This window comes from Drosophila obscura, unplaced genomic scaffold (genome assembly GCF_018151105.1).
Source record: "Drosophila obscura isolate BZ-5 IFL unplaced genomic scaffold, ASM1815110v1 contig_75, whole genome shotgun sequence".
NCBI classification, from domain to species: domain Eukaryota; kingdom Metazoa; phylum Arthropoda; class Insecta; order Diptera; family Drosophilidae; genus Drosophila; species Drosophila obscura.
In genome coordinates, this window is record NW_024542867.1 from 359,816 (window position 1) to 379,768 (window position 19,953).

Below are 19,953 nucleotides of genomic sequence, written 5' to 3' on the forward strand. Positions count from 1 at the left end.
TCTGGAAACCAAATTTGGTTGCCCTAGCTCTTATAGTCTTTGAGATCTAGGCGCCCATCGAGACAGACAGACAGACAGACAGACAGACAGACAGACGGACAGACAGACATAGCTATATCGACTCGGCTATTGATGCTGATCAAGAATATATATACTTTGTGGGGTCGGAAACGTTTCCTTCTCTGCGTTACACACATCCACTTTTACCACAAATCTAATATACCCCTTAACTCTTTTTTGAGTACGGGTATAAAAAAAATATTCACATCAACGACTTACTTGGCTACACTTTTTATACGTTTAGCAGAGGAAACCCAGCAGGCTGGCCAGTAGCCTTGAGCAACAAATTCGACTGAGAATATTCAGTTAGTCAGATTCGTGACCGAATCCACAACCTAGAGTCAACTACACGACAACGGGACATGAGTGCGGCGCTCAAGGCTAAGTCAGAAGGCAGCGAGTTGCTGGATGAGGGGTTCAAGGCCGTTTTCTTTGACTTGGAGGATGAAGAAGAGGGGACCACCAGCTATTCGATAAGCAATTCGCTGTCGGATATTCCAGGGATTCCAGCAGCAGGCACAGATACACAAGCTCAAGAAGATGGTAAAATCGAAGTCGCCCGAGCAGGACAACATGGCCCAGCAGGCCGCAAAAACACGCAAGAAGCTGGAGGAGGAGCAGAAACGTGCGTCAGCATGGAGCAGCAGCTGAAGCGAGCCTGTCAGGAGAAGCAGCAATCAGAGGATCTACCGGACACTGCGCGAAAAGTGAAAATCGTTAGTCATGTGCTTATACTTCAAGTTAATCACATAAAAAATTTATTCGATGGAGGCTGGATGCTTGATATCCGACACCACTTGAACAATGGGCACAGAGGATTGCGAGAATGGAGATACAGTCAGGTTTTTGTTCTAGCGTAACTTCATCTTGTTGCAGGTTTTAGATTATATTTTACGCTTTTTCGAGTTTTTCAAGTTGTTTAGTTTACTTCGTTTGAAAGTAGACTGTAGCTGCTGCAGCTCGCTCTGCAGACTGTTCTTCTCCGATGCCAGCCTTTTGGCCTGCTGCTCTGCATTGAACTGGACGCTCTGTAGACTTTGCTTGAGCTTAGCGAATTGTTCGCGCTGCCACCAAGAGGCCTTGGTGCCGATCCAGCTCCAGGCGGAGCGCATCCGCTGTCTCCCACTTCGTGGACATTCGCCAGTTGTCCTCCTTCAGCCGATCACATTCCTGTTTGAGATTCTTGTCCTCGCTCAATTGCAGCATGTCCAGTTGAATACTCTTCAGCTGGCTGTCGGCCTTCTGGCGGCGATCCCGCAGCGCATCCCGTTCGGCTATCAACAGATTAATTTTCAGCTGTAGCTGCGAATAGCTTGTGGCCAAATTTTGTTTCACTGCGCCCCATTTCTGTTCTATTTGCACAAGGCGCAGCTGCAGTCGCGTTTTCTCCTCACTCAATGTAGCCACGGTACGTAGTGCCTCCTGCTCCTGCTCACGCAGCAGGAGCAGTTCCTTCTTCCGCTCGTCCAGTTGCTTCTGCAGATTGATAAAATCATCTGTCTGGCTTTGGGGACTGCCCTAAGCCCGAGGCAGCTCCTCATTGAGTTGGCCATTGCGATCAGCGCGACTGAGGCCCACGCGAGTCATATTAATCTTGAGCAAAAGATCATCGAGCGAACTGAGCTCAGCCAGGGTCCCCTCCATGTGGCTATTCAGCTGGGCATTACTGTGCTCCAAGCTCGCCCGCCTGGCCTCCGGCAGCTTGATGTACTGACTCTGGGCCAGTTCGAGCGAGCCCTTCAGCTCATGTATCTTGACCTGCTTCTCCAGCAGCATGACCTCAAAGTCCGACTCCAGGGCGTTGTATCGCTTTGTGATTTTGTCGAAGTCGATCTGTTTCCTATACAGCAGCTCGCCGCTATGGGCGCATTTTTCATTGAGCTGCTTGCACTGGAGCAGCTGCTTCAGCTTGGACTCCAGCTGGGAATTCCACTGCTCCGCCCACTTCTTCTCCTCGCGCAGTGTCCGGTAGATCCTTCGATTGCTGCCGACATCCATCACCTGTAATGCGTAAAATATGTTAAATTACGTTCTATTTTATTGATTTAAATCGTAATCCATGATTTTGATACTCAGTTTAATATTACTAGCTAGTTGACCCTCTCAGCTCTAAGAAGAAGAGGCCCTCTCAGTTGCAGAGCGAGCTGCAGCAGTTGCAGGCGAAATGTGAGCCAGAGAACTGCAGTAGCTGTGCGGAGAAGTTTGCTGAAATTCGCAATGCTGAGATTCAAATGAGCAGGCTGCAGAAGATCAATAAGAGGCAGGCGAAAATCCTAAAGGAACACTATGTGGATGTGAACAAGGACTGTTCTTCTCCGACGCCAGCCTTTTGGCCTGCTGCTCTGCATTGAACTGGACGCTCTGTAGACTTTGCTTGAGCTTGGCGAATTGTTCGCGCTGCTGCTGCAGCTCGTAGCTGAGCACATCCTTCTCGTGTGAGGTCTCTGCGTGCGGTTGGGTCAGTCGATCCACCTCCATTTGGGCAGCCACCAAGAGGCCTTGGTGCCGATCCAGCTCCAGGCGGATCGCATCCGCTGTCTCCCGTTTCGTGGACATGCACCAGTTGTCCTCCTTCAGCCGATCACATTCCTGTTTGAGATTCTTGTCCTCGCTCAATTGCAGCATGTCCAATTGAATACTCTTCAGCTGTCTGTCGGCCTTCTGGCGGCGATCCCGCAGCGCATCCCGTTCGGCTATCAACGGATTAATTTTCTGCCTCACGCTGCAAAGCCTCTGCGCCCGCACCCCAACTGTGGACATTTCCACCACGCAGCAGAGTCTGCTCACGGGGCTCAATGGGAATGCCGAGCAATTCAAGGCGTTTATCAAGCAGCAGCAAGCAGCACTTAGGTTAGGTTAGGTTAGGTTTAGGCGGCTGTCGGGATCGTCAGAAACCCGACACACCTAGGCCGGCTTCGGCCCGTTGTGATACCGCATCGATCGTTCCCTCGTGAGACACTATGTTATCCGTTGTCCCATCCGGATGCCCTTATGAAGCCTGCGATCCGTCTGGGACTGATTGTAGACATGTCCGAAATGTCAATTAGGAAAGGTGCACCCAAGTATTGAAGTCTCCTTCTACAGAGAGCCGGACAGGAGCAGAACAGGTGTTCCACAGTCTCCTCCTCGTCCTCATCTCTACAGCTCCGAGAGAAGTCGTTATAGGGGCACCCAGCCTATTAGCATGGGTGCCTATTAGCCAATGTCCCGTAAGGGAGCGTATGACTGAGCTGCACCGGCTCCTACTGAGTTTGCAAAGCTCATCGGTGCGCTTCCTAGTAATGTTAGGCCATATTTGCCGAGTTATGCGACATAGTGGCACTGTTTGCCATCTGTCATTTATTAGTTTCTTAAAATGTTCTTTTATTTTGAGCTTGCAGGTGGCCATTGGCATACGAATATCCTCCTTATCATGGAGAAGGGGGATTGTTGTACCAGCTCTGGCCAGCTCGTCTGCTATACAGTTGCCTTCAATGTCCTGGTGGCCCGGGACCCATATTAGGCTGATGACAAACTGATAAGCCATCTCATGGAGAGATTTGCGACAGTTTGCCACGGTAGCCGAGCTTGTTGTTATCGCATTCAGTGATTTGATCGCAGCTTGGCTATCACTATAGATATTTATATAAGTTGCCGTAGGGGCACGTTCCGCTCAAGGCTTCCCTGATCGCTATGACTTCCGCTTGGAAGACACTGCAGGGCTGGTCCAAGGACTACCTGGCCAGCCTACAGCAGCGGCAGCAGAGGTCTACCGAAGGACCGAACCTCGAGGCAGGATGCCTAGTGCTCGTCCACGAGGACAACACACCGCCTCAGAAGTGGACCACAGGGGGAGTGGTGGCAACGACGGCGGTGGTAGGAGAGTGCGCGTGGCAGAGGTGCGGACTTCCGCAGGCGTTATTAAACGCGCAATACAAAAACTGGCAAATTTGCCAATGGATGGTTGAAGCGCCGGAGGCCTTCAACGGGGCCGGAATGTTAGAGCAGCAGCAGCAAAATAGCATAGCATAGCATAGTATAGCATAGAATAGCATAGTATAAGAGTTATTGGATTGTTACGCTCAGTCGATCGTTCGATCGGCTCCCTTCTGAACTGGGGCGAACGTAGGCATCGCTGGCTGCGACCAGTGCATTAAACGGATTTAAATTGAATGGCTGTCTTTTTCTCGTCTCTTTCGTTGACTCCGCATACCACCGTTTTCGAAGCACCACACCTAGAACTGCTGGACCGGCGTCATTCCCACAATATCGTTCCGGGAAAACCATTCCGGATTTTTCAAATAGTAAAAGAAATCCTTGACCCTTACCAAAAGTTGCTAATCAACAGTAACAGTACGTTAAGTAATTGTACTTTAATGTCTGTGATAATTGTTTACAATAAACCTACATAAGGAACCTAAAAAAAAAAAAAAAATATCCACATCAACGACTTACTTGGCTACACTTTTTATACGTTTAGCAGACGAAACCCAGCAGGCTGGCCAGTAGCCTTGAGCAACAAATTCGACTGAGAATATTCAGTTAGTCAGATTCGTGACCGAATCCACAACCTAGAGTCACCTACACTCTACAAAATTGAAGCGGTACGAAATAAATTTAAAATAAGATTAAATTCGTACTAAATAATTTTAACACTTTAGTAGCAAATGAGCGACACGAGCGGACAACCGGACAAGAGTGCGGCGCCCAAGGCTAAGTCAGAAGGCAGCGAGTTGCTGGATGAGGGGTTCAAGAACGTTTTCTTTGACTTGGAGGATGAAGAAGAGGGGACCACCAGCTATTCGATAAGCAATTCGCTGTCGGATATTCCAGGGATTCCAGCAGCAGGCACAGATACACAAGCTCAAGAATATGGTAAAATCGAAGTCGCCCGAGCAGGACAACATGGCCCAGCAGGCCGCAGAAACACGCAAGAAGCTGGAGGAGGAGCAGAAACGTGCGTCAGCATGGAGCAGCAGCTGAAGCGAGCCTGTCAGGAGAAGCAGCAATCGAAGGATCTACCGGACACTGCGCGAAAAGTGAAAATCGTTAGTCATGTGCTTATACTTCAAGTTAATCACATCAAAAATTTCTTCGATGGAGGCTGGATGCCTGATATCCGACACCACAGAGGATTGCGAGAATAGAGATACAGTCAGGTTTTTGTTGTAGCGTAACTTCATCTTGTTGCAGGTTTTAGATTATATTTTACGCTTTTTCGAGTTTTTCAAGCTGTTTAGTTTACTTCGTTTGAAAGTAGACTGTAGCTGCTGCAGCTCGCTCTGCAGACTGTTCTTCTCCGACGCCAGCCTTTTGGCCTGCTGCTCTGCATTGAACTGGACGCTCTGTAGACTTTGCTTGAGCTTAGCGAATTGTTCGCGCTGCCACCAAGAGGCCTTGGTGCCGATCCAGCTCCAGGCGGAGCGCATCCGCTGTCTCCCACTTCGTGGACATTCGCCAGTTGTCCTCCTTCAGCCGATCACATTCCTGTTTGAGATTCTTGTCCTCGCTCAATTGCAGCATGTCCAGTTGAATACTCTTCAGCTGGCTGTCGGCCTTCTGGCGGCGATCCCGCAGCGCATCCCGTTCGGCTATCAACAGATTAATTTTCAGCTGTAGCTGCGAATAGCTTGTGGCCAAATTTTGTTTCACTGCGCCCCATTTCTGTTCTATTTGCACAAGGCGCAGCTGCAGTCGCGTTTTCTCCTCACTCAATGTAGCCACGGTACGTAGTGCCTCCTGCTCCTGCTCACGCAGCAGGAGCAGTTCCTTCTTCCGCTCGTCCAGTTGCTTCTGCAGATTGACAAAATCATCTGTCTGGCTTTGGGGACTGCCCATAGCCCGAGGCAGCTCCTCATTGAGTTGGCCATTGCGATCAGCGCGACTGAGGCCCACGCGAGTCATATTAATCTTGAGCAAAAGATCATCGATCGAACTGAGCTTAGCCAGGGTCCCCTCCATGTGGCTATTCAGCTGGGCATTGCTGTGCTCCAAAGTCGCCCGCCTGGCCTCCGGCAGCTTGATGTACTGACTCTGGGCCAGTTCGACCGAGCCCTTCAGCTCATGTATCTTGACCTCCTTCTCCAGCAGCATGACCTCAAAGTCCGACTCCAGGGCGTTGTATCGCTTTGTGATTTTGTCGAAGTCGATCTGTTTCCTATACAGCAGCTCGCCGCTATGGGCGCATTTTTCATTGAGCTGCTTGCACTGGAGCAGCTGCTTCAGCTTGGACTCCAGCTGGGAATTCCACTGCTCCGCCCACTTCTTCTCCTCGCGCAGTGTCCGGTAGATCCTTCGATTGCTGCCGACATCCATCACCTGTAATGCGTAAAATATGTTAAATTACGTTCTATTTTATTGATTGAAATCGTAATCCATGATTTTGATACTCAGTTTAATATTACTAGCTGGTTGACCCTCTCAGCTCTAAGAAGAAGAGGCCTTCTCAGTTGCAGAGCACGCTGCAGCAGTTGCAGGCGAAATGTGAGCCAGAGAACTGCAGTAGCTGTGCGGAGAAGTTGGCTGAAATTCGCAGTGCTGAGATTCAAATGAGCAGGCTGCAGAAGATCAATAAGAGGCAGGCGAAAATCCTAAAGGAACACTATGTGGATGTGAACAAGGACTATTCTTCTCCGACGCCAGCCTTTTGGCCTGCTGCTCTGTATTGAACTGGACGCTCTGTAGACTTTGCTTGAGCTTGGCGAATTGTTCGCGCTGCTGCTGCAGTTCGTAGCTGAGCACATCCTTCTCGTGTGAGGTCTCTGCGTGCGGTTGGGTCAGTCGATCCACCTCCATTTGGGCAGCCACCAAGAGGCCTTGGTGCCGATCCAGCTCCAGGCGGATCGCATCCGCTGTCTCCCGTTTCGTGGACATGCACCAGTTGTCCTCCTTCAGCCGATCACATTCCTGTTTGAGATTCTTGTCCTCGCTCAATTGCAGCATGTCCAATTGAATACTCTTCAGCTGTCTGTCGGCCTTCTGGCGGCGATCCCGCAGCGCATCCCGTTCGGCTATCAACGGATTAATTTTCTGCCTCACGCTGCAAAGCCTCTGCGCCCGCACCCCAACTGTGGACATTTCCACCACGCAGCAGAGTCTGCTCACGGGGCTCAAGGGGATTGCCGAGCAATTCAAGGCGTTTATCAAGCAGCAGCAAGCAGCACTTAGGTTAGGTTAGGTTAAGGCGGCTGTCGGGATCGTCAGAAACCCGACACACCTAGGCTGGCTTCGGCCCGTTGTGATACCGCATCGATCGTTCCCTCGTGAGACACTATGTTATCCGTTGTCCCATCCGGATGCCCTTATGAAGCCTGCGATCCGTCTGGGACTGATTGTAGACATGTCCGAAATGTCAATTAGGAAAGGTGCACCCAAGTATTGAAGTCTCCTTCTACAGAGAGCCGCACAGGAGCAGAACAGGTGTTCCACAGTCTCCTCCTCGTCCTCATCTCCACAGCTCCGACAGAAGTCGTTATAGGGGGCACCCAACCTGTTAGCATGGGTGCCTATTAGCCAATGTCCCGTAAGGGAGCGTATGACTGAGCTGCACCTGCTCGTACTGAGTTTGCAAAGCTCATCGGTGCGCTTCCTAGTAATGTAAGGCCATATTTGCCGAGTTATGCGACATAGTGGCACTGTTTGCCATCTGTCATTTATTAGTTTCTTAAAATGTTATTTTATTTTGAGCTTGCAGGTGGCCATTGGCATACGATTATCCTCCTTATCATGGAGAAGTGGGATTTTTGTACCAGCTCTGGCCAGCTCGTCTGCTATACAGTTGCCTTCAATGTCCTGGTGGCCCGGGACCCATATTAGACTGATGACAAACTGATAAGCCATTTCATGGATAGATTTGCGACAGTTTGCCACGGTAGCCGAGCTTGTTGTTATCGCATTCAGTGATTTGATCGCAGCTTGGCTATCACTATAGATATTTATATAAGTTGCCGTAGGGGCACGTTCCTGAAGGCAGCTCAAGGCTTCCCTGGTCGCTATGACTTCCGCTTGGAAGACACTGCAGGGCTGGTGCAAGGACTACCTGGCCAGCCTGCAGCAGCGGCAGCAGAGGTCTACCGAAGGACCGAACCTCGAGGCAGGATGCCTAGTGCTCGTCCACGAGGACAACACACCGCCTCAGAAGTGGACCACATGGGGAGTGGTGGCAACGACGGCGGTGGTAGGAGAGTGCACGTGGCAGAGGTGCGGACTTCCGCAGGCGTTATTAAACGCGCAATACAAAAACTGGCAAAATTGCCAATGGATGGTTGAAGCGCCGGAGGCCTTCAACGGGGCCGGAATGTTGGAGCAGCAGCAGCAAAATAGCATAGCATAGCATAGTATAGCATAGAATAGCATAGTATAAGAGTTATTGGAATGTTACGCTCAGTCGCTGTTACGATCGTTCGATCGGCTCCCTTCTGAACTGGGGCGAACGTAGGCATCGCTGGCTGCGACCAGTGCATTAAACGGATTTAAATTGAATGGCTGTCTTTTTCTCGTCTCTTTCGCTGACACCGCATACCACCGTTTTCGAAGCACCACACCTAGAGCTGCTGGACCGGCGTCATTCCCACAATATCGTTCCGGGAAAACCATTCCGGATTTTTCAAATAGTAAAAGAAATCCTTGACCCTTACCAAAAGTTGCTAATCAACAGTAACAGTACGTTAAGTAATTGTACTTTATTGTCTGTGATAATTTTTTACAATAAACCTACATAAGGAACCTAAAAAAAAAAAAATATCCACATCAACGACTTACTTGGCTACACTTTTTATACGTTTAGCAGAGGAAACCCAGCAGGCTGGCCAGTAGCCTTGAGCAACAAATTCGACTGAGAATATTCAGTTAGTCAGATTCGTGACCGAATCCACAACCTAGAGTCAACTACACTCTACAAAATTGAAGCGGTACGAAATAAATTTAAAATAAGATTAAATTCGTACTAAATAATTTTAACACTTTAGTAGCAAATGAGCGACACGAGCGGACAACCGGACAAGAGTGCGGCGCCCAAGGCTAAGTCAGAAGGCAGCGAGTTGCTGGATGAGTGGTTCAAGGCCGTTTTCTTTGACTTGGAGGATGAAGAAGAGGGGACCACCAGCTATTCGATAAGCAATTCGCTGTCGGATATTCCAGGGATTCCAGCAGCAGGCACAGATACACAAGTTCAAGAAGATGGTAAAATCGAAGTCGCCCGAGCAGGACAACATGGCCCAGCAGGCCGCAGAAACACGCAAGAAGCTGGAGGAGGAGCAGAAACGTGCGTCAGCATGGAGCAGCAGCTGAAGCGAGCCTGTCAGGAGAAGCAGCAATCGAAGGATCTACCGGACACTGCGCGAAAAGTGAAAATCGTTAGTCATGTGCTTATACTTCAAGTTAATCACATAAAAAATTTCTTCGATGGAGGCTGGATGCTTGATATCCGACACCACTTGAACAGTGAACACAGAGGATTGCGAGAATGGAGATACAGTCAGGTTTTTGTTGTAGCGTAACTTCATCTTGTTGCAGGTTTTAGATTATATTTTACGCTTTTTCGAGTTTTTCAAGTTGTTTAGTTTACTTCGTATGAAAGTAGACTGTAGCTGCTGCAGCTCGCTCTGCAGACTGTTCTTCTCCGACGCCAGCTTTTTGGCCTGCTGCTCTGCATTGAACTGGACGCTCTGTAGACTTTGCTTGAGCTTAGCGAATTGTTCGCGCTGCCACCAAGAGGCCTTGGTGCCGATCCAGCTCCAGGCGGAGCGCATCCGCTGTCTCCCACTTCGTGGACATTCGCCAGTTGTCCTCCTTCAGCCGATCACATTCCTGTTTGAGATTCTTGTCCTCGCTCAATTGCAGCATGTCCAGTTCAGTCCAGTTCTTCAGCTGGCTGTCGGCCTTCTGGCGGCGATCCCGCAGCGCATCCCGTTCGGCTATCAACAGATTAATTTTCAGCTGTAGCTGCGAATAGCTTGTGGCCAAATTTTGTTTCACTGCGCCCCATTTCTGTTCTATTTGCACAAGGCGCAGCTGCAGTCGCGTTTTCTCCTCACTCAATGTAGCCACGGTACGTAGTGCCTCCTGCTACTGCTCACGCAGCAGGAGCAGTTCCTTCTTCCGCTCGTCCAGTTGCTTCTGCAGATTGATAAAATCATCTGTCTGGCTTTGGGGACTGCCCATAGCCCGAGGCAGCTCCTCATTGAGTTGGCCATTGCGATCAGCGCGACTGAGGCCCACGCGAGTCATATTAATCTTGAGCAAAAGATCATCGAGCGAACTGAGCTCAGCCAGGGTCCCCTCCATGTGCCTATTCAGCTGGGCATTGCTGTGCTCCAAGGTCGCCCGCCTGGCCTCCGGCAGCTTGATGTACTGACTCTGGGCCAGTTCGAGCGAGCCCTTCAGCTCATGTATCTTGACCTCCTTCTCCAGCAGCATGACCTCAAAGTCCGACTCCAGGGCGTTGTATCGCTTTGTGATTTTGTCGAAGTCGATCTGTTTCCTATACAGCAGCTCGCCGCTATGGGCGCATTTTTCATTGAGCTGCTTGCACTGGAGCAGCTGCTTCAGCTTAGACTCCAGATGGGAATTCCACTGCTCCGCCCACTTCTTCTCCTCGCGCAGTGTCCGGTAGATCCTTCGATTGCTGCCGACATCCATCACCTGTAATGCGTAAAATATGTTAAATTACGTTCTATTTTATTGATTGAAATCGTAATCCATGATTTTGATACTCAGTTTAATATTACTAGCTAGTTGACCCTCTCAGCTCTAAGAAGAAGAGGCCCTCTCAGTTGCAGAGCGAGCTGCAGCAGTTGCAGGCGAAATGTGAGCCAGAGAACTGCAGTAGCTGTGCGGAGAAGTTGGCTGAAATTCGCAGTGCTGAGATTCAAATGAGCAGGCTGCAGAAGATCAATAAGAGGCAGGCGAAAATCCTAAAGGAACACTATGTGGATGTGAACAAGGACTGTTCTTCTCCGACGCCAGCCTTTTGGCCTGCTGCTCTGCATTGAACTGGACGCTCTGTAGACTTTGCTTGAGCTTGGCGAATTGTTCGCGCTGCTGCTGCAGTTCGTAGCTGAGCACATCCTTCTCGTGTGAGGTCTCTGCGTGCGGTTGGGTCAGTCGATCCACCTCCGTTTGGGCAGCCACCAAGAGGCCTTGGTGCCGATCCAGCTCCAGGCGGATCGCATCCGCTGTCTCCCGTTTCGTGGACATGCACCAGTTGTCCTCCTTCAGCCGATCACATTCCTGTTTGAGATTCTTGTCCTCGCTCAATTGCAGCATGTCCAGTTGAATACTCTTCAGCTGGCTGTCGGCCTTCTGGCGGCGATCCCGCAGCGCATCCCGTTCGGCTATCAACGGATTAATTTTCTGCCTCACTGTGGACATTTCCACCACGCAGCAGAGTCTGCTCACGGGGCTCAAGGGGAATGCCGAGCAATTCAAGGCGTTTATCAAGCAGCAGGAGAAGCAGGGCGCCAGTAGTGATGCCACGCCCACCCGCTATACACCTCTGCGGCCTCAACAGTCTTCATTCTCATCCTGCAGTCTTGCAGATCTTGCAGTGTAGAGTGGACTTGAAGTCTGGTATGGTGGCAGGAGCAGGTGACAGCTCATTGCAGCATCGTTATCGTTATCGATAAAGTTTGAGAATGATAACTTGATGGCAAAAGATATAAGGCAACGGACCGGAAGCATTACGAGCTGCAACTCTCAGCTTTCCGCTTCCGACTCTCACTCACTTCCCACCACCCTCATCCACTTGCCGACGGCCAAACGTTGCATAAACTTTTCCCTGGTGGGGAGCAGCAGCAGGAGCAGGAAGTCCATATCCAAGTCGACATGCTAGGGATGGGCTCTGGGCTCTGTGCTTACAGTGCAGCAGGCCATCCACTGGAACCACCCACTGGAGCCACCCACTGGATCCACCCACTGGAGCCACCCACTGGAGCCCCCATCTGTAGCCCCCCATATGGGGGCCCCCATGCCCGCTGTAGACAGGGATATCAGGGCATAGATAAAATTTCGACACATTGCGGATTCGATTCTATTTCTAATTAAAAGTGAACAAAGTTTTGCTATGCAACATTTTGGCCTGATGATCGCAATCGAAAATATCGCACATTATAGTGGTGGAGGAGGTGGAAGGGAAAGTGGCAATAAATTAACCCCAACATGGCCAAATGAAAATTGTGTGCAGCGGAGGACACAAAGGAGAGCCACTCAGCCACCGCCACAGCCAGAGCCAGAGGCAAAAAGCCAGTAAAAGTTTCTCAACTTTTGTCACATTTAATTAACATGAATCAATTTCATGAATCAATTTCTCATCCAGGGGTGGGATGGGTTGGGTTTAGTGTGGGTTGGCCAAAGAGGCAAAAACTTCCTGAGGCTCTCAAGTTCGGGCACGCAAGCCCCCAAAATTTATTGAGCTGGGGACGCAGACTGGGACTGGCGCTGAGACTGGGTGCTGGGCCTGCAATAAATTTGAAATTTTCATGCCAACGACTCATTAAACTTGTGCACAGAATTAACAATTTATGCATGTACATATGTATGTATATAAGTGTGTGTGTGTCTTTATTGTTTAATTATTAAACAAGGCCTGAAAGGCATAACAAAGTTTAACACACACATTAGACCCTCTTCACATATGCATGTTGTAACGAACGTTGGATCCCATGGTTCGTCACAAGCAGTCGGAGCCACCAACGATACACCAAGGAGAATATATCAACACCAACAAATCCGAAGACGCAGCACGGATCGAAAGACATCGACCGAAGAAAGAAAGAAAACCGAGAACTCAGCCCACGCGCGGCCAATCGACGGAAAAGCGCGGGCCAAAATTATATAACCGGCCCCCACCACAGCAAAACCAAGTAACCAAAGCTCTCAAATGACGAGGTCAACACAATATTTTGGGGCCAGTTATTCATCATTGTATTTATGCAGCAGTCACACCACAGCCTTTAATATGATTTGGTTAAGATGTTAAAATTATTAAGTTGTTTTAATCGAGCAGTGTCGAATTTGTCACGGTCGCCATGTTATGTTAGTTTTCCATTGTTATATAAGAAGTATACAGAGCAAGCACGACTGCTTCATTTGGTTGATTGATTGAGAATGTTAATTGAATATAATTTGGTTCTTATCCTAGGTTACAATCGTTCTTATGTATAACGGAGAGCTAAGGGGCTTTTGAGAGGGATACCCATGGCCTCAGTGTTAAGTCGTTTGGGTTGTAACGAACCATGGTTCTAGCCATGGCTCGTCACAAACGGCGAAGGGCCAGCGCATCCACGCTGGCGGGAGACAATAACCAAAATGATATACACCGAGCTAACGAACCATGGCTCTAGCCACGGTTCTCCACAAATAGCGGTGTGTCAGCACCCCGGAAATAAAATAGTCTTAAGCACACAATTAATTAAGAACTCTCGATCAACAACACCCCACCTCTTGAGACAATTGTGAAATCAGCAGCCTACAATGTCGCAATAAGCCAAGCCGACACAATTTCGCAATAAGAGATATCATTGGCGTTATTTCACAATAAGTCAAGCTAGTATAAAAGTATCGAAACATCGACCCAAATTCAGATATCACCTCCGCGATGCAGAGTTAGCAAAAACTCATTTCTTTTGAAACCAAATACCCAATTCCCAACTGCACCTTCCGGGATGCAGCATCAGCAAAACCACCCTGACTCACTAAAAATTGTCAACGAAGCACCAAGCTTCGGCCTAGTTACCACACCCTACAATTATTATTACCCAATAACCTTAAGTCAGCAAGAATTAATTATTTCCGGGTCTCAGGTGCGATCGCCAGCTGCATAAAAGGGCCAAGATCGGCCGAAAGAGTAGGCAGTCCATCAGCCCGAATACAAGTTATAGGCAGTCCATCAGCCCAAACACAAGACACTGCACAAGGCAGTCCCTCAGTCACACACCCAAGACACTGTACTACGCAGTCCCTCAGTCACACACCCAAGACACTGTACTACGCAGTCCCTCAGCCCAAACACAAGACACTGCACCACCCCAGTCCAACGGCTCCAAGGCCAAGTAACAAGATCCGCAAGTAATCCATCGTACACAAACCCACAAAGAATTAAGTAATAAAAATAATAAACACCAGCAAAACCGACAACCACGATTTTCTTGAATTCTTCTTCGTCAGCAACAAAACGCTCCCCCTGCGCCCTACCTCTCTTGCGGCCGTTCCGAACCTAAAAGTCACCTGCGATCTACAAATTGTCTTGTAGTGGACCCTGGACAGACTGATGCTTACCTCAGCCTGAAATAGGACCCTCACAAGTGGCGCCCGAGCAGGGACTTTTTGGTGACTTTAAGGAGACTAACACCTTAATACGGAGCTTTGTGGAGTAAAGACCCACGGCCACTGAAAGAGACTAGGCTAGCAAGGATCAATACCCGTCCAGCACAAAACCGGCACCCTCGCAAAATCCGGTCGCAAGCAAAAGTGCTACAGTACAGAAGTACCACAAACAAAACGTAAGTCAGTGCTACTAACCGCAGAAATACACCATGGAAGCCCACGGAGCCGGTCAACCCGACGAATTTTATCCGGAGGGACACCATACCAATCCAGGAGTCACCACCGGCTGGATCTACAAACTCCGGCGGGACGAGCTGGAAACCCTGGCCGAGGAATTCGGATTTGGCAACGAAGGAACAGTCGAGGAACGACGAAAGAGATTCGCCGCATTAGTCGCCGGAACACTCTCGAAGGACGCCTGGGTTCGACTAGGAGACCTTGAACGGCAATGCGCCAAACCAGCAGGACGCTCCAGGTCGCCCATGCCCACCACTCCTGGGCCGTCTGACCAGCGGAAAACCGACCCAAAAGCCGGGTTACAAGTCCCCACAGCGGCCGAATACAGCACACCTGGCCCACCACGCATCGTAACGCCAGCCGATTTGCCCAGACCTCCAGTTACGGAGACCAGCCGCTCGCCCACACAGAGGATCGTGCCAGCCATGGACTCTTCCATAGATGGACGCCACCACAGCCACACCGCCCACATCGCGGAACAGATTCGGAAATGGGGAATCAGTTTCGACGGACAGGACGACCCACTTACATTTCTGGAACTACTCGAAGAACGTGCTCTCTCATATGGGGTGGACACAAATCAGCTACCTCGGGCCATGACAGAGCTTCTCACCGATCGGGCCAGTCGCTGGTACCGCACTAGCCAACTACAAGGCAGCTCATGGGCATATTTCCGCCAAGAATTCTTGACTTTCTTCTTGCCGCCACGGTATTTTGAACAATTGGAAGACCAGATCCGAGCCCGCAAGCAAGCGGTAGGAGAATTGTTCAAGGATTACCTCATCGAGATACGTCTACTCATGCACCACGCCAGGTACGACGCAGCCAAGGGACTGAACAGGATCTACGATAACGCCCTGCCAGCATACCAGATGTACGTGCGGCGACACGAACTACAAAGCTTAGCACAGCTCACAATGTTGGCCACCGAGTTCGAGAGCATCCAAGAGCGGACCATCCCGACCACTTTCGCACCCCCGCGTAACACTCCAAGATACGCAAGGCCGGCTTCAGAGCCGAGGAAATGCGACTCGCACCAGACGCCATTTCTGAGTCCCCATTGGGAATCGACAGACACACCAGGGAGACCACCAGCTCATCCAAACAGTACGGCGAATCCCGAAGCAGCCCATCACATGATCACGACCCCCATCATCAACCCACGCGCAGCCTGTAGCCGGTGTGGTGAAGCGGGGCATGCGGCATACGACTGCCATAATCCCTCCATCCTATTCTGCTGGGAATGTGGCAAACGCGGCACACGGACCGTAAATTGCTGCCGCCAAAACACGTCGGGGAAACGACATGCGTCCCCAACTGACACGGGATCAGCCGGGAACGACGCCTCCTCCAACCCGCGACTAAATAACTCTCTACACGTAAGCAACGGCCGGATAGTGGCGATGGTGACCATCGGAGGACACGCAACGGAAGCCACAATCGACACCGGGGCATCCAGAAGCTTCATCAGCGCAAACCTCGCCCGACAACTAGACAACAACACCAACCTGCAAGATGCATGCGTCCGCATACGCCTGGCCGATGGCTCGGTCAGAGAGATCTCACAAGTTCTACTGGCGCACATCAAGCTGGATCAACGAGAGGTTCAAATCCCGCTCCTGGTCCTGCCAAACATGTTGGGACAAGTCATTGTCGGCATGGACTTCCTAGGTGCCACCGAAACGACGATCCAATGCGGATCCACGCTGCTACAGCTACGAGACCGTCACCCCATGCCCACTGAACCCGTGCTTACTACTATCCAAGTACAAGACGCCGAACCCCGATACCAGAAATCCCAACAAATCGCAACGAACCTACGTCCACGACCTACCACAACGCACACGGCACCCAATAATGCAACGCAGCACTTGACACCCAAACCAATCGCAACGAATACGAAACGCCGGCCCACAACGGAGAACACGAATCCGAGGCCAACACAAGCCAACCACAACCAAGCAATCGGGAAAACGAGTCCCACGGTCACTACGGAGCAACCGCGTCCTAGGCCAACCACAGGGGACACACACCCCAAACAAACCACGAGGATCTCACACACGAGACAAACACACTTGAACCCGGCGCTCGACACAGGAAGCCCAGGTCCAAGACAAGCAACAGAGCAAGCACGCAGAGAAACCGCATCGGAAGCAGGGAACGCACGGACACCCTCAAAACCGACCGCCAGCAGCGAAAAAGGACAACGGCCACCACCATCCGACAGCCCAGCCACACGGGAAACAGCCACGCTAACCCCACGCTGGACGGGGCCCATAATCGAACTGATCTCCACAGAGCCCCTCAACGAGGGCCCGGAAACCAGCACGATGCCCCCACGATGCCCAGACAGCCGTCCTGTCCGACCCACGGCCGACGCCACACCGATCCTCGCCAACACAATGGAGTACCTTCCGCGTACTGACATGATTCTTAGCGCCATGCAGCGAGCCATGCCTAGACCCTTGTCCGAGATCTTCGTCGCCCACACAAGTCGTTGCTGCGATACCAGAGGGGTCATCGCGACTCACCTGTTCACGTACCAGTCTGGCTGTAGTATAACACGAGTACTACACCCAGCGTACCAAAACATCATACCCATGGTCGACACCACACCCATCGTCGCCCACATAAGCGACTACCAACGGAGGATCGAACCGCCCAGCGCCTTCGATACAACCCTCTTACCCGAAGACCCCAGTCAGCCATTTGACTCCGAAGCAGCCGATCCAACAGAAAATGAGCCCGAACCAGTCCCGGAGCCGTGGCCGCCGGACTTGGCCCCGCAGATCCAAGCATTTACATTTGACAGACCCATCCTACCGAATCACCCGAATCAAACCTTTGACCCCGGAGCCACCGAACCCACCGAAGACGACCCAGAACTACCGACGGATCCTTGGCCACAAAGAACGACCGAAGAAGACCGCCGAGAAAACCATCGTCATATGGATAATCGACCCACCTGTAGTGTATTCATGCAGTGTGCTTGGCCTAACCAATTTAAGCACCACCCCAAGGCCAAGTTGCAATATGATGCAGTTTCGGCGGCGGTCATTGTCACTGCCCAAAAGTGATGCGTCTGCATCTAAACCGTGAGAACCTTACGTAACGGGCATTGGGCAGGTACCACCGCTGACCGAAAGCTGACGCCTCATATTGCATATTGACGGTGGGAACCTTACGCAACAGGGCTTTGTTTCCCACCTGCATGGAGGCAACTCGCCCCAATGATTTTGTATAAATATAAGCTTCATTTAAATAAAAATCAATCATAACAATTATAACATCCAAGCGTACTACACTACCCGGGTTCTTCTGCTCTGTCTACTACATGGCGATCCTGCCATTATTATATATATATCAGCGGCGTTATAGCGCCAGATATATAATATAATAATATATAATATAATAATATCAGCCAAACCGTTTATAACAGATATAGAAACCAATCTCAAGGGTGCCAATGCATCTGCCGGGGAGGTCGATAACAGCAGAAAAATCAATGTGGAGTCCTGTGTCGATGAGGTGCTGAACCATCGTCTACGGCGACAAGAAGTCATAAACCCTCTACCTGAAGGATATTTTGTGCCGCTTCAAGGAGCTGCAGCTCTTCACAGACGAGTCCATAGTCTCCTTGGTGGAATTTGGTTACATTCTACATTTTGCTTAAAAAGACTCGAGGTCTAACCAATAAATAAAAATTCATGACATCGGAAGGAGAGATACAATTCTTGACAGGGGAGCCTTCTATCCAGAAGGACCCACCAGGAATAGAGGAGGTACTGGAGCAGTACCCGGAGTCAGGACCAAAAAGACTCACCATCGAGGAATACAAAGCAAGGCAGAAGACAGCCAAGCAGCAAAGGAGCGAGGAAGCAACCCCGAGTAAAACAGTTCCGAAGGCAAGGAGAGGAGGAAAACAGGCTCGCCTGATCCGCACTCGTCGCCTACTAATCGAGTGCGAAAAGGCCGCACGAGGATCACCGGATGACCAGAGGCGCTACAAAGAGCTGCTGGACGCCACCAAACTGGCGCTTCGCGATGCGAAGAAAACGGCTGCTGGCCAAACAAACCAGCACCCTAAATTAATTCTTAAATTTATATATATATATATAATATTTTTCCTTTTTATATGTATAAGTATTAAATAAAATGATAAAATAAAAATATTTCTAAAATTAAACAATTAAACAAATAAAAAAAAAAATTTTAATTAAGAAAAAAAAAATATTTTTTCTTAAATACTAAATATTAATAATTACAATGGGGAAAACGCAATCAAAACTAGAAAACCCCAATGCCAATGTGGTGAACAAGATACAAATTGTCGATCACACAAATAGCATCAATGAATTGTGGTTTCTTCTGTTAATATTAGTAATCATGGCAGCAATAAATCTAATAATCAAAATTTACAACATGCATCATAGAAGCCTGAAAAAAAGGTATATGTCTAGCGCTGATGCACTAGATAAAATCTAGTTTAACTCTTGATAAAAATTCTGCAACCCAGCTACCACTCGGAATGGAATGGGAAACATTAAGACAAAAAATTAGAGACTTCAGGGTGGAATTTGATAAATCATATAAATGTCTAAATAAGACAAAGCGCATTAAGCGACAAACGCTAATTAAGCATACTGAGATCGTTGTTCACAATTACAACGAAATCAAATGCTTAATAAAAGCAGCCCACCATAACCTTTCTGAACTCCATAACGGCCAGGTCACAGATGTTCTCAAACGGCTAACAGAGTGCCTTGAGAACATTAACAAAAGACACCATTTGCATTTAGTGATACCAATCGCGCTAAATAACCCAGCAGTTTTCACACGAGAACTTCTGCAAAATAGTTCAGATAGCGACGATAGTTCAGAAGGTGAAAAACCTTCAGGTTCAAATATGCCTCAAACTATAATAGAATTTCTTAATACAGCCAGCAAACTCATCCCAGAGTTTGACGGTAGGGCAGAAAACCTACAAAGTTTTCTGGATGCCTTATCTTTGGTTAACACCATCAAAGGTGAACATGACGCCACAGCAGTGTCATTGGTAAAAACCAAACTTAAAGGTGCTGTTAGGAATTTAATTAGTACAGAATGCACACTTGTATCCATTATAAATAGACTTAAAACAAACGTAAAAGGCGAATCAATAGATTCAATAACTGCCAAAATAATGAACATCCGTCAGATGAGTAAGACCGCTAACCAGTACACAAAAGAAATTGAGCAATTAACAAAAACTCTGGAATGCGCTTTTATTTCTGACGGAATGACACATGAGCAGGCAGAAAAATATAGTACCCAGCAGGCGGTCAAGGCAATGATTCAAAACTGCACCAATGATAA

The 19,953-nt window shown here is 49.3% G+C and overlaps 5 protein-coding genes across 6 annotated transcripts; 3 read left to right on the top strand and 2 right to left on the bottom strand.

The window, feature by feature from the left end:
* The first annotated feature begins 312 nt into the window (after positions 1-312).
* Positions 313-5,829, top strand: LOC121405110. Of its 2 annotated transcripts, none has more exons than XM_041595710.1 (2): positions 313-902; positions 5,199-5,829. In XM_041595710.1, the coding sequence occupies exons 1-2, from the start codon at positions 423-425 to the stop codon at positions 5,214-5,216; spliced, it is 498 nt and encodes a 165-aa protein (XP_041451644.1). In that variant the 5' UTR covers positions 313-422; the 3' UTR covers positions 5,217-5,829. The 2 variants fall into 2 exon arrangements, with proteins under 2 accessions (XP_041451644.1, XP_041451643.1); XM_041595709.1 differs by having other exon boundaries at positions 313-892; positions 5,189-5,266.
* LOC121405111 lies at positions 4,569-9,581 on the top strand. The gene is made up of 3 exons (XM_041595711.1): positions 4,569-4,643; positions 4,701-5,188; positions 9,509-9,581. Exon 2 carries the CDS (start codon positions 4,707-4,709, stop codon positions 5,184-5,186), a length of 480 nt encoding a protein of 159 aa, XP_041451645.1. The 5' UTR covers positions 4,569-4,643; positions 4,701-4,706; the 3' UTR covers positions 5,187-5,188; positions 9,509-9,581.
* LOC121405151 (putative leucine-rich repeat-containing protein DDB_G0290503) lies at positions 5,404-7,116 on the bottom strand. Its single transcript, XM_041595757.1, has 2 exons — positions 6,640-7,116; positions 5,404-6,357 (listed from the first exon to the last, which is right to left on the bottom strand). Exons 1-2 carry the CDS (start codon positions 7,114-7,116, stop codon positions 5,404-5,406), a joined length of 1,431 nt encoding a protein of 476 aa, XP_041451691.1.
* LOC121405109 lies at positions 8,847-9,581 on the top strand. Its single transcript, XM_041595708.1, has 2 exons — positions 8,847-8,948; positions 9,006-9,581. Exon 2 carries the CDS (start codon positions 9,012-9,014, stop codon positions 9,534-9,536), a length of 525 nt encoding a protein of 174 aa, XP_041451642.1. The 5' UTR covers positions 8,847-8,948; positions 9,006-9,011; the 3' UTR covers positions 9,537-9,581.
* A 142-nt stretch (positions 9,582-9,723) lies between these two features.
* On the bottom strand, positions 9,724-11,555 carry LOC121405152 (protein FAM184A-like). Its single transcript, XM_041595758.1, has 4 exons — positions 11,521-11,555; positions 10,963-11,428; positions 10,116-10,680; positions 9,724-9,953 (listed from the first exon to the last, which is right to left on the bottom strand). The coding sequence occupies exons 1-4, from the start codon at positions 11,553-11,555 to the stop codon at positions 9,724-9,726; spliced, it is 1,296 nt and encodes a 431-aa protein (XP_041451692.1).
* Between the last annotated feature and the right edge of the window lie 8,398 nt (positions 11,556-19,953).

What these genes read in the sequence shown, in the direction of transcription:
- LOC121405111 (XM_041595711.1), top strand. Translation starts at nt 4,707, where the DNA reads ATGAGCGACACGAGCGGACAACCGGACAAGAGTGCGGCGCCCAAGGCT.
- LOC121405109 (XM_041595708.1), top strand. Translation starts at nt 9,012, where the DNA reads ATGAGCGACACGAGCGGACAACCGGACAAGAGTGCGGCGCCCAAGGCT.
- LOC121405151 (XM_041595757.1), bottom strand. Translation starts at nt 7,116, where the DNA reads ATGTCCACAGTTGGGGTGCGGGCGCAGAGGCTTTGCAGCGTGAGGCAG. An exon ending in CTTGTTCACATCCACATAGT is followed by an intron (nt 6,358 to 6,639) that starts GTTCCTTTAGGA and finishes TACGCATTACAG; the next exon opens with GTGATGGATGTCGGCAGCAA.
- LOC121405152 (XM_041595758.1), bottom strand. Translation starts at nt 11,555, where the DNA reads ATGAAGACTGTTGAGGCCGCAGAGGTGTATAGCGG. An exon ending in CTTGTTCACATCCACATAGT is followed by an intron (nt 10,681 to 10,962) that starts GTTCCTTTAGGA and finishes TACGCATTACAG; the next exon opens with GTGATGGATGTCGGCAGCAA. An exon ending in GAAGGAACTGCTCCTGCTGC is followed by an intron (nt 9,954 to 10,115) that starts GTGAGCAGTAGC and finishes ATCTGTTGATAG; the next exon opens with CCGAACGGGATGCGCTGCGG.
- LOC121405110 (XM_041595710.1), top strand. Translation starts at nt 423, where the DNA reads ATGAGTGCGGCGCTCAAGGCTAAGTCAGAAGGCAGCGAGTTGCTGGAT.